This window comes from Melospiza georgiana, chromosome 7, assembly GCF_028018845.1.
Source record: "Melospiza georgiana isolate bMelGeo1 chromosome 7, bMelGeo1.pri, whole genome shotgun sequence".
NCBI classification, from domain to species: Eukaryota; Metazoa; Chordata; class Aves; order Passeriformes; family Passerellidae; genus Melospiza; species Melospiza georgiana.
The window spans coordinates 36,101,269-36,115,271 of record NC_080436.1 but is presented as its reverse complement, the minus strand read 5'-3'; the positions used below and the strand labels follow the sequence as shown (position 1 = coordinate 36,115,271).

General features: G+C 38.5%; 1 protein-coding gene across 1 annotated transcript in view; it reads left to right on the top strand.

The window, feature by feature from the left end:
* Window positions 1-14,003, top strand: part of LRP1B (LDL receptor related protein 1B) — a 642,008-nt gene that overhangs the window by 361,823 nt on the left and 266,182 nt on the right. The window contains exon 7 of the mRNA XM_058028149.1: window positions 8,978-9,140. Coding sequence (XP_057884132.1) covers window positions 8,978-9,140 — 163 coding nt within the window. The remainder of the gene's footprint in view (window positions 1-8,977; window positions 9,141-14,003) is intronic.

Below are 14,003 nucleotides of genomic sequence, written 5' to 3'. Positions count from 1 at the left end.
AGATTGAGTTGGAGTCATATTTCTGGAAGCTCTGGCTGTGGGAGTGATTTATGAGACTTTTAATGGGATCTATGGTGCCATTCTGGTTTAAGATAATGCTCAGGTAGACCAATAACAGCTCTATTGAGGTGATGAGAGAAATGAATAAGCAACAACAAAAAAAGCAGTGGCCCAATGTCTGGTTGAAAATGGATAGAAAAATAATTTATGTATAAATCTAAACCCATGTTTTATTTTTATTTCTTATATTACTGGAAATAAGTTGACAAGGAATTTTTTTATTATTTTGAAGTGCAGTAACAATGTCAATATTTTAAGTCTGGGCAGTTGTCTGTCTTGTTGGTGAGGTCACATATAATGAATAACAGTCTTCTCCTCAAAGGTTACTACTCTTATATTGAAAATATGTAATAAATGGGTTAAAAAAAAAAAGAAAAGGACAGAGAGGGAGAAAGGGAGGATGAGGTAATGTTTACATGGCATACATTTATTATTGTCTGTTGGCAGCATTGGTAGGCAGGAAGGGTTTTATTTGTTTGTTTTTCTCAGATGATTTTGTAGGTGCTGAGCAGTGGTTTCAGATCTTGCAGGAGTGCCAGCCTGCTGATGGTGTGATGATCCCTCTGCTAGGGGGAAAGGAGAAAGGAAAAGATGAAGAAAAAACCTCAATGTCCTTATTAAAGAAGAAAATTTTTTTTCTTTCCTTAGCAACCCTAAAAAAGAGGCTTTTTTATCTAAGAATAAATGATAGGTTTTTGTTTCCAAAATACTGTGTGAAGAAATGAGGTGTACGTTTACTAACTGTGCAGGTCATATTTTTTAATATTGAAAATATGCTTAGATTGTCTAAGTTGCAATTCTTAAGCTGGATTTGAAATGGACTCTGTATGCAGATTGTCATTATATTAAAAGCAAGTTCTATTTATTTTAGCAGTAAAGTTGGAAAGTTGGGTTTGTTTATTTTGTTGGTTGGTTGGGTTGTTTTTGTTTGGTTTAGTTTTTTTTTCTTTTTTTGTGGTTTGAGATGAAGACAAAGACTTTCGCGCCCATTGTGAAGGGTCTGTATAACAAAATTAAATACTCTATGGTCAGTATTAGCTTCTGATTAAAACTGAGTGCAATAATGTCCTTTGGGAATGGTTTACACCAGTGGGTCATGGCATGTCCTGCATTTCAAATTGTCTAGACCATTTATTGCTAAGAGCAAGTAGAGTGGGCAGCAGATGAAGTTATGCTAAAAAATTGTGGCCTGCATGTTACCTGCAAGAACCTGCAGCATATCTGGATCCTGTGGATGAGAGTTCTCTGAGAAATGTTGCCTTCTACAAAAAAAATGCAGAGTGAGTTTCCTTTCCTGGGTTGCCTAACCCATTTTTAAGAGTTGTCAGCCATAATTCACTCCTCAATTATTCCCCAAAAAACCATTTCTCAAGGCACTGTTGCTTACCTCTAATATTAAACTGTTCAAACTTTCTCTGGAAATCATTTCCATTAAATACTTTGCATTGTGAAAGGAACTCCATCTACCCATTGGCATCTCTCTGCATTGCAATCATCCGCTGCTTAGCCTGTCTGTGGGAAAAAAAAACGTTTTAAATGGCTTTATTGTTGTGTGATGATGGTTTATGGGGTTCATAACCCTCGCAGGGGGCAGTCCTGGGGAGGTGGGAGGTGGCAGGAGGAAGGGAATGTCACAGCCTGGAGCAGCCACACGTCCCCACAGCAGCTCTCCGGGGCCACGTGCCTGATGGGATGCCTGTTGCAGCTGAATTATGCTTTAATTTTAACAGTGGGTGACTTAACTGCTCTGAAGTAAATAACTGGGTTTGATTTACAGTCTCGCTAGATTTATAAGATGCTGTTGAATGTGCAGCTAAAAAGGAAAAAAAAATAAGGCTGTTATAGCTATGTACCTCTATAAATCTGTCTTTATTGTTCAGCGTGTACGTGGGCCACTGGGACCCCATTACAGGTTTGCAATCACTCAGCAATGTGTTTGGGGCTCAGCAATGCAGAAATTAGGAATGTTATGGTTTTCAGCCATTCTTACTTATTTCTGACATGAGATTGATGTCAGCAAATTCATCCTCTGTGAACAAATCTTAACAGTCAGGATTAAAAGATAGGGCCATTCACAAGGCCCTTATTTAATTGTTTCACACTTTCTCCTTGCTCTTTTAATCTGTTGGCATCACAGCCAGCTCTGTGATGCAGGGCCCAATAACAGAAATTCCATTCATCTTGCTCTTTCCAGATGCTCAATGCATTTCCTGATAGAATCATTCTATAACCAAAGTAAAAGAAGGAATATGCTTAAGAATGCTTGAGAATTTAGAGCCAGATTTTGCTGTAAAATTCCTGAGAAAGCCACAAAGGTATCTGGGGCATCATCACATTTCCATTGAGTGCCGTGTAAGGGAATTTGTTAGAGGAGGATGTTGTTGATGATTGTTGTTGCCATCATTGTTGTCAATATTGGTTTTTTGGATCCCCAGTGGGAGAAGGAAGTTTATTAAAGCCACATTTTCACATTTCTCTCTCAGTAACTGCTCAATATTCCACCTCAGCCAATGTAGAATTGTGGAATCGCAGAATGGCTTGGGTTGAAGGAGACCTCTAGGATCATTTCATTCCATGAGGAACGCCTCCCACTGTCCCAGGTTGTTCCAAGCCCCATCCAACCTGGCCTTGGTTGAGCCACAACCCCTTCCAGCCACAGCCTCTTCCAGTTCCTCACCAAATGCCCAGAATTTTTCTTTTCTGCACTGCTGGAAAGCTAAATGCCTGAATCTCAGAGCACCTGAATCAACCACATCTCTGAGAGACTTTGTGTCTTTCTGAGCCATCAGGATGCTTTCATTAGGTATTCATAATATTTAGATTATTCTTATATTTTTGAAAATTCTTTAGCTTGGAGAAAAAGCTGTTGTCTCAGTGTTCACATTTATAGGTTTTTAATGCAGTGTATTATGCTCCAGGGTTGAAAGAAAGCCAACAATATTTTTGTCAGTACCCAAATTGATTGAAATTGAAATGCTTTTACTCCACAAAGAAAAGCTTTCTCTTCTTTTGAGGAACTCGAAGTCTAGATGCTTTAAAGTGCTTATTTAAATTTGATATATTTTAGGTTCTTCATTGTGCTTCTCACAAAGTGTATCCTCGAAGGCTGATTTAATTCAGAGGAATCAGATATTTGAGGATGAGTAATTTGAAAAAGATGGATGGATATTTTTCACTTGATTTTTCATTTTTCAACTTATGTAATAATCACTCTGGACATGGCTGTTAAAAGTTGAGACACCAGCGTGTCTGACTTATTGAATGGTGACATCTTTAATAAAAATCATATTTTTTAAGCGGCGTTGCAGACAGAATTATGGCAAATTCTTGGTAGCAGAAGAGGCACAGAGAAAATCCATTCCAGCTTCACTTTCCCAAGGCACAGTGTCAGTGCAAGGCTGTCTGGGCTGCTAATTAGGAGCATTAATGTCAAAAGAGTGGCACAGCAAAGGCAGTGATGCTGCAGGGTTCACAGCTTGTCATTTATGTGTTTTAACACTTCTTACCTGCTCTCACCATCAATGGCTATTGGAGGAAAAAAGAAAAAAAAAAAAGACTTGGTGCTCCTTGTCTTGTTCCAAACTTGGCTTTTTACTCAGTGGAGGCAAAAAAGTATTCCCAAGTGACTTTCTGCTTGTCTTTGCAATAAAGTTGGTTTGTTTCCTGATAAATATATAATTTTATCTCTTTTTTTTCTTTCTAAGTAGATAATAAATTAAACTAAGTCTGGGCATGCCAGTTTGGACATTACATTCAGAAACGTGACATATGGGCGTTATAGAAGAAAAATTAGTAATTTAAAGCAATCAAAATAATTCTTCCTTTATAATTAATTTTTGAAAAGAACAAAACCAAACCAACAAAACAAAAGAAAAAACGAACTCAAAAAAAGGGGAAAAAACAAACAAAAACCCACAAAAACTTAAAAAACAACCCAACATTTCCATGTGAAAAACAATGATTGTTTTAAGCACTTTCAAATATATATTTTTAAAATATATATTAATATGGGGAAAATCTAAATATGAACTCAATACTGATTTATTTATGCATATATGAGGAACTTTTCATTGCAGTAATGTCCAGACTAAGAAAAAATTGACTATACAAGGCAGTGGGAGCTAAGTTCTTTCCCTTAAAATAGTGAGAATTTGTCTATCTTTTTCATAATTGACAAGATTGGAGAGTTCAAGATGCATTTCAAATTTTAATTACGTTTCATCCAAAATCATTCCCCACTTCACTCAGAAGTTTCTCAAAAACAGTCCAACAACTCCAGAATTCCACTGAGTAATTTACTCAGAGCATTTTTACATTAAAACCAAGGAATGTTTATACTGAAGCTTTTAACAGGAAAAAGTTTGCTAATTTTTGTTTCTACATCTGGGAAAAATGAAATCTGTTAATATAACACTGATTTTAATAGATAGCGCATAGGCAGAATCCTTGATTAAGGCAGTAACAGAATACAGGAATATGTCATGGCTTTTGCCTCTCTTCTGCTGAAAATCTGAAGTCTTGTGCTAGTCTTGATTTGAAATGGAAATAAATGTAATAATTCATACAAGATATATGTTGGAAAATCAAAGTAAAAGAAGAGAGCCATTCTATTTTTCTCTGATTTCCATAAACTATGGATTGGCCATAAGACATATATTTCTAGAACCCTTTGAAGATTTAGCCACCCTTATATGAAATTATTATTTTCTCTAAAGGTCTAATAATGTCTGAGTGTTTAAAAGACATAGGAAAAGTTCACTTCCAGACACACTTCTGTTGTGCCCACAGTCTACATAATGTCATTAAGTAGAGCAGAATTTAACCTATATGCTGTCTTAACTATTCTTTATGAAGTCCCTAAGAGGAAATCCTAGTTTTTAGAAAGTAATAAAGGAAAGATGATCACATTTGGCAGAAATGCTCCAAGGAAACTGTTATTAATATAGGAAAAGCTCTCAGAACTATATAGAAGATTGCTCAGAATAAATATGTGTGTTTTCAAGGGAAAACATTTCTTTTTGGAGACTTCTGAAACCATGCAAATGAAAGAAAAAAAGATTAATTACTTTAAAGATGTGAGTGAACCAGACATCTGCACATAGTGGGGTTTAAATATGAATCCAGAAATAGGCATGAAATGAATTCAGGAACTTCTTGAGTACAAAAAGTTTTATCTATATTTTAAAAGTCCCCAATTCAACCAGAGCCTTTCCTCAGTGGTTTGCAGTGGGTGCAACTCGTGTGATGGATGGGGAAACATTCACAGCAGCTTCATGCAGAGCTGCTGCCAAGCCATGGGGATAAAATGGGATTCACACAGCCCATTCTCTGCCAGATGAGGGGATTTCTCATGTAGAATTTAGTTTGGTGGGGGAATGGACCTGGACAATGCTTTACAAACTTCTCTGGTAGGAAGGTGGATGTGTCCAACACAGGAACAGAGACAAACCCCAGAGCAGATCCATGGTGGCTCCAACACACGGATGCCAAATGTGCTCAGTGCCCACAGGAATTGCTAAGGACAGTGATGGGCTGGTTTGGAGGGAAGTGTTCTCTGCATAGCAGGACTGAAGCACAGACAGATGATTCTTCAACTAATTAAAGTTGAAAAGTGGTGTTTATTACAGCACTGGGCACAAGCGGAACAATCTCCAAAGGCACGTGCAAAGAATCACAGGCTCTATTTATCTAAAAATGTCTCACATATTCATATAATTCCCAAAACACCTAATACATAGTCATCACCTAACCCCACCTATCCCTGTTTAGTGTTAAAATGTATTTAAATTAGCCCAAAGTTCTTTCACACTTTTGCAGTCTTTCACTTCAAATGGGTGGGTGGGTTCTTAAATGGATGGGTGCTCTTCTGAGCTCAAAGTGACCTTTATTTTTGTGTTGTTGGCAGGCTTTGACCCCTTGGCTATAGATCAAGTTTCAGGGCCTAGGTCCTCTTCTTTTTCACAATTAGATCCATATCCCTTCCTGCTTCTTTAAACACAGTAAAGACAAATACATTATTTATATCTTAGCCTTAACCATTCCATCTACTAAGGATTAACTATCCCTTATTATTTCTTCTTGCTATACTCTTAACTGTTTCTATCCCCTCCTAAATGAATCTAGCTAAACTTTTAACTCTTTCAGTTTCTTTAAACCCTTGATTCAAGACATCTCCCTGGCAGTCTGTTCTTCTGCAGAAAATTACTGTGAATTAATGTGTTGCTTGTTCTGGAAACCCTGTAATTAAAGTGAGGAACCATGGAAAGAACAGCTTTACAAGGAATGCAGTTGGAATGAGCCTAAACCTCTCCAATAGCCTGTGCTGGTGGGAGCTCCATGCCCTTCCCAAATCCTGCTGGGTAGGGAACTTGGATAAATAAGTGTTCAAACAGCTACCAATGCTGTTTGACACAAAGTTTATGGTGTGGTATTGCTTCTAGATGTCTCACTTTTCTTGGAATGCTGAGCTCAGCTTTAACTACCTAATGCAAATGGTTATCCCTAATATGACCTTGAACAAATTATTCTTGGTTTCCATACAAAAAAAGCAAACAACAAGTTGTTTGGTGCAATTTCTTGCGATATGTTACCAAAAACCTAAGGAAAGAACAGAGCAAACATTTTATAACTCCAAGTACTCTTATGTTAACAAATCAAATAACCTGTGTGTGATGTGCCTTTCACATATGTATCACTTTTATCTCAAAATAGGTACATTCACACAATAAGAAAAAAACACACCCTCCACCAACAGTCTGCTACTTAACCTTGTTCCTTTTCAACCACTTTTCATCTACAGCAATCTTCTAGAGCTCTCCTTGCAGGAATTTAATTACTAGTTTTATTTCTACAAATGTTTGAAATTGGATCCCTTTTGTACCTTTTGTCCCATTTAAAAGATATTTTCTGAAATGCTTCTGTTACACGGGAGCTTATCTGTAATTTTCAAAAGTCTCCCTGAATCAGTAAACCATAATTTTTTTCATTCCACAAATCCAACTTCAGAAAATGGTAAGCAGGCATGTTGAAAATGCTTTAATTATTACTGATTTCCAGATGAACAGAGTTTTCTTCTGGCATTTTTAAAAGCATGTCCCATATTTTGGTTGGAAAACGGGAGGGAAAAAAATAGTGTTTCCTTCCTATTGTCTGAAATATATCAGTACTCACATATCTCACAGTGCGTCTGACATTGGCCTTCTCTGGAGTTTGGATATTGGGCTAAATGGAGCATTTCTTTATTCTGGCTCAGCAGATCTTGGTAATGGGACCTATCAGAAGCAATATTCCCTTTGAATTAAAAGGGAAATGAGCAGTGGAAGGGCAGGAATGGGAGAGACAGAAGACAGCAGTGAACTGTGTAATGGGGTGGCTGAGGTGGGATACAGTTGGTGTTCCTGGTATTTCACTGAGTAAATCTTATTTAAGTTACCTGCACTTTGAAGGACAAAAAATGAGCTTCCATGTCTGTTTTAAGTACAAGGCTCATAAGTCCTGATTTATCATCAAAAACTCAATGAATTCAATTTTTGTTCAATCAAGTTTAGTTACTTTTCTCCAGTGCAGCATGGATGTGATGGAAGCAACTTTTTTTTTTTTTTTTGGATTGTGAAAAGCAAATCTAAAAATTCCCCAGCTGAAGGATTATAAACATACAGAAAACTAAAAGTTAAAAAAAAAAAACAAACAACAACAGTTTCTCTGTGTAATGATATTTTATCAATCTGGCTTCTTTTATCATGACAGAATCTCAGCTTATGTTAGCACTATTTTGAAAGCACTGTAGTGTAATAAACATAGTTAAGATTTTCAAATAAAAAATCTTTGGTATTGATTATTGAAAACAGGATATATTTAACAGGATATATTTTTCTATTAATTGCAGTATTCTTTATTAAAGAATAACTAATTCTGTCCTGCACAGTGCTATCAATACAATACGGTCATTAAGAAGAGAAAGAAATCTTAGTTACATAAAATTGGTAAAATTTTGTCCTTTATGCACTTCTCCATACTTTTGCTTAGTGTAATAGTAAGATGGTGCATGGGCAGATCAGCTGATTTATAAGAAAAATGGAGGATTTATAAGGCATTTACAGAGGGTGGTTCCAGGATCCCACATGGAAAAGAACAGAGGGAGCAGCCTGTGTTAGGGTGCTGTGGAGCTGCCACAGAGTCCTGAGAAGGAAAACTTGGTTGTTAGTGAATGTCTCTATATTATCACAGAAAATTTACTTCAATGCTACTTCTTGTGGCAACTATCAGCAATCTGGCAGCATCTAGATACCCCAGAACTACAAGAAAAAAGTTTTTAAATTAAAATGAGTGAAGATATAAGGTTGTTTTAGACATGTATATAATATTTTATTTATTTCTGTTAAGTATTTCTGGTCTGCTTTTAGTCCCCTTTAAATATAACCAAGAAACTCCTTTAAACTTTACAAATGTGAAGTTTAAAGTTTACCATCCCCAGGTTCTGGCAGACATCCTGGAACACCAAATCCAGAATCTGAGTGCCTTCAGAGCTGCCTTCCCCAGCAGCCTGGTACCCCCAGTGCTCCAGCTGTGTCACAGGTGCACCATCACTCAGTGCTGCTGCTTCTGAGGAGACCATTAAAAAATCACAATGACAGACTTAGAAATATTTAACAGAGCTCAAAAAAAATGTGCATCTTTCAAACCACTGCAGTTGCAATCAGATGTCTGTACTTAAAAGGGAAGAAATTCCCCCCAACCCCTATTTGTGTATTGAGGATTGGATTCCTTGTCAGAAGCCCTGTAATAGATGTAAAGCAGCTGGAGCTCTTTAAGTGAGAGGAGCATCTGCTGGCAGAGCAGCCAGCAGTCACTTGGATTGGAACTGCACTCCTGAGCTCTTTTATTTTTTTTTTCTTTTTTTCCTTTTTCTTTTTGGCAGATGTGCAGCAAATAGCAATGGACTGGATCACGGGGAATTTTTACTTTGTGGATCAAGTCAGCGACAGGATCTTTGTGTGCAGCCAGAACGGCTCAGTGTGTGTGACCCTCATCGAGCTGGACCTGAGCAACCCCAAGGCCATAGCTCTTGATCCAACAGCAGGGTAAGGCTCTTTCCTTGCACTAACATTCATTTCACATGAGGGTTTTAATAACTATTTTTCCTTTGCTGTACTGAGTTACTTGCATAGTTGCTATACTAAAGCAATAATGTGTAATGAACTTGGAGCAAATATTACCTGTGTTAATTGCAATAATTATTGCCCCATGTGCCTTGTGAATTCTCAAAATGGAATCCAAACTGAGAAAGCAATTTAATCCCTGCTTGTCACAACATTTGCTTTTGTGTTTGCTTTTCTGTAAGTTGTGCCTCTAACTAAAGTATGTGGGAAAGGAGTTTCTGAAGGATTTTTTTGATCTATCCCCTCATTTACAGGAATATTGGAAATGAGTGTACTGAGCTTATTTACACAAAAAAAGTGGAAGAATTTTACTATTCTTTAGAGGGTCAGCTCTAATGGTAAAATTACCATTTTCTGTTCCACAGATAACTACATTCAGTGCCAGTTGGGAATTAAATTGCTTAAAATACAGAGTATTAAATATCCTCCAATTTATAACATCCACCAGCTGGGAAAAGTTTTTAAGCAATAATGATGTAAAAGCATTACTAAATAGGAGTAGAAATAGGATCAAATTAATTTATAACTAAATTTTGGTAATGGTTTTGAGCAAGGATTTTACCTTGGTTTTATTAGTCAGTAAGTAGTTCTGACCAAAATCCCTGATGGAATATGTCCTAAACTGCCATAAGCCCCTTCTCAACAAATACAAAAATATTTACAGTAGAACAGCTTGTCATCCATATGTGGACTTTTGTCAGTCTTTATTTAAAGCCTGAACGAATATTAAGAAGCATTATCACAATGACTTCAATTCTGACAGGAACAGCTTGCATGTAAACTTTACAAAGAAGTTTGATAATGTGATCTTGAGTAGAGCTGTATTTCTCTCTGCAGCAGATGGTAAGCTTGACTTGATCTGACTGCAGAGTGGTTTAAAAAGAAAAATAAAAATTCATGTAGAAATTGATTTTCTGCAAGTTCTGATCTGAAAGAACTTGAAGCTTTCAAATTTGCTGACAGCAGCCTTTTTTTCTATGCCTTTACTTGTATATTCTTTGCTGGATTTACTGGATGAATCCAAAGCTTGTCATTAGCTAATCTTAACTGTCAGGGATGTAGGAATTGTGCCCAAGCCCTTGGTTTTGTGAGGAGGGACAGAAAAATGAGAGATTTCAATTGTTATCACTGGCTACAAACCATTGCTGCTCAGGGCCAGGTGAAGAGAGGCTGCCCTGGGGAGAGGGAAGGGCTGGCCTGGAGGAAAGGTCACAATGGTATTTTACACTGTTTCTTATTCTCATTAAGCAATCTCCATTTATTTTGTGGTGAAAACACAGTGTGGAAAATTTTATCAGAGTGCATGTTTTGTAGTTCAGCAGTTATTTCATTACTGGATTTTTTTGGCATTTGTATTAGTTATCTGGTGTATGTTGTTCTGTTAATTGGATACCTAACATACATTTTAACTGCTAAACCCCAATTATATATTTATTATGTTAGTTTTTGACTGGGTTTTGATACAGAATGTAAACATATAATGAAAAAGCATTCAGGCTATTTAAAAAAACATCTCCTGATCCTTTCTTTTGTCTTCTGTTTTCTGTCCTTTATTTCTTTTAAGCCTTTCATGCTGATTGCAGTTGCAACTTATTTTGGTGTCAGAGTTTTAGGGTGCTACTGCTCTCTTCATAACTTAGTGGGTTTATTTTATTTAAAAAATTACAAAACCATCCATAGTGCAAGTTGAGCTCTGAATGTGTTGCTGTTTTTTCAGAGGGGACCATTTCCAATTCTAAAAAATTCAGAGTGTGATCCCAAGCCTTTATGTCTGTGATAAACTTCCTGTAGTAGCACAGGGTCAAGCCCTGCTATTCTTGCATGTTCACATCTGCGTGTTAAGAGTTCGGTTATGCCAGGAACCAGAAATTCTGATTTTATCCATGAAACAGCCAAGGCATGGTGGAAAATTTGCTCATTCCAAATGGTTCCCCTCACTGCACTCAGGAATATCTTTCCTGAGTGTGGTTAATTTTACGTCTGTGTGCCTGCAAGTTCTGTGTGATGTTTAGTGGTGATGGTTTGATATATTCTACTGAGCTTACAATGGAACTTGAGCTACTGAGCCTCTTTCATATCACACAGGGGGTGAAAGAATTTTTCATAAAAGTTTTATTCTCATAAAACTGAATTTGAAATTGAGAGAAAAAAAGATTTTTCTATTCATACAGCTCTTGAAGAGCCACGTTTGTTATGTTTCTTTTCCAAGCACGTTACTTTGGCAGGATTTCAGCACTTTATCATTCTGAACTGTGTTTGATGTTTTGGTTATTCCAGGCTAGATCTAATGCACAACCACCAGAAAAATACCTGTTTCCCTCAGTGAGATGGTAACTTACCCAGTTAGGGGTTTTGCAGGGCTGGTACTCATCTCTTTCATTAACTAATTATCAATTAAGGGTTGCACAGTGTAAGTGTCAGACCTGTGGTAAGGAGAGCATTTCCAGGGGCAGGGACTGTGCATCCAATGATCCCTGGGAGCATGTCAGAGCCCAGACACAGCAGTGAAACATGGACTGAAGGAAAAGGGCAAGGAGAGTAGGAAATAAAGTGGCAATTGGTAACAGAGAGGGAGAATAAATTGTTTTACAATAATACATTATCTATCAAATGCCTTTGAACTAAGATGTTTGGCTCCATAGGTCTGCAGTTGATAGCTTTGATAAATTTTAATACAGGACTTCTTTTCTTCAGTGGTCAAGGAACAGAAGCAATTACTTTTGCTGGTCCATGAAATTGGTGTAAAATTGATGATGGTGCTGCTGACTGTCAACATGAAACAAATACAAGCTGGGTTAGAACGGGTTTAGCTGGGATCCTCAGTTCAGGTCTGCTGTACTCATGGGGAATGGTTTTTCAGAGTGTTCCAGCCAGTATTCCATTGGAATGTTCATGAGACTCTGATCACCAGGCATTGATGATGGGGAAGGTAACACATTTAAAACTCACAAGAGGATGGTTCTACACAGAGCATTTTATTTTTCTATGACTGTGCATCTCTTTGTATTTAATAAGAAGCATGCAATGCCTGTTGTTCAAGCCATGAGATATTTGAATGCATTCAGGAACATTAGGAATTAATCTTGTGGAATGCTAACTGTGTACATCTTCATATTTATTCTCTAAATATGTCTACTTAATTGCCTCCAGTGTTCAAGGCAAATTGCTGCCTTGCACTGCACCACAATGGCCATGGAGAATGTGCTGCACCATTTTACAGAGCAAAAATGCCTTGGAGCAGGGGGATGTGCTGCAGATCCCTCCCTACACTTCAGTCCTGGTCATGCTGCTCAGACATCTGATATATATGGAATAATATACGGAATAATATAAATACCAGGATGTTTTTAATTTTTCTTAATTCCCATTTTCTGATTTCTTTGGGAATGCTGGGAAAGGACAGCAAGAGCAGATGAGGCTGCAGCCTTGGGGCTACTCCTGGTTCCAGAAATGTGCAGCTTGTACCAATGGCTGTGATGCTTTTTTGGGATGCCAGCCACAACTTTCTACTTTATTTCCCAGGCTTATGGAAAAGGATGAACTTGAGGGAGGTGAGGTTTGAAATGTGGAGGGTATTGATGTAGCATCCACTGACAAAACTGTTCAGGCATAAGGAGATGTGTGATTGGAGGTTGCGCAGGGTGACATTGCAAAGAGGATGTGCAGAGCAAGGCTGGAGCTTGGAAGGATGTGTGGAGCAGAGTGAGGGGTAAGGAAATTGTTTAGACACCTCCTACATGAGTCTCCATAGAATCATAGCAGAATTCCAGAACAGTTTAGGTTGGAAAGGACCTTAAAACTCAGCCTGTTCTACCCTCTGTCATGGCAGGGACACCATTTCCTATTAAATCCAGAGGACAAGTGTTCCAGTCAACCACAGCCATACATGTGGTAAATGTGCCTCCAAACCAGCTTCAAGACTACTCTAATTTACAGTGGTAGAAGTAGGGATGAGGAAAAGCCAGTTAAAAAACCTGACTGGCTTGAGGATTATGTAAGCAAAAATAGCTCTGATTTCTTGCCACAAGATAAGCAATTACAGCCTGGAGGCCTGGCTATAACGTCCCAGGACAACGATGATAGATGGATTGTACTGCCTTCATACAACATCCCAGGTTGCTTCAAGCCCTGTCCAAGCTGGCCTTGGACACTTACAGGGATGGGGCAGCCACAGATTCTCTGAGCACCTGTGCCAGGCCTCACCTCCTCACAGGAACAAATCTCTTCCCCATATCCCATCTGACCCTGCCCTCCTTCAGTGTGAAGCCATTCCCTGTGTCCTGTCCCTCCATCCCTTGTCCCCAGTCCCTCTCCAGCTCTCCTGGAGCCCCTTTAGGCTCTGGAAGGGGCTCTGAGGTCTCTCCAAACCCTTCCCATTTCTCCTCGGAGCACCCCCAGCTCTCCCAGCCTGGCTCCAGCCCTGGGAGATCTCTGTGGCCTCCAGGAGTTTCTCAGCAGCCCCCGGTCCTTCCTGTGCTGAGGATGCCAGGGATGGAGGCAGCTGTGCAGGTGGGGCCTCACCTTGACCTGTCCCCTCTGCCTGTGACCAGGCAGGAGCTGGGTGGGTTTCTGGGCTGCCAGGGCACACTGGAGATCACTAAAAGAGATGCTGGATTGATGGGGAGAAGAGGAGGAGAGGGAAGAGAAGAACCAGAGGGGATGAACAATTGAGTCATTGCTGGAGTCATTCAGACTTGTGTGACTGCCATTTAAAAGTTGTATTAGGAACAAAGGGGAGAAAAGACTTCTGAAGAGATTTGTGAAAGGAGCAAGCTCACATTTTAA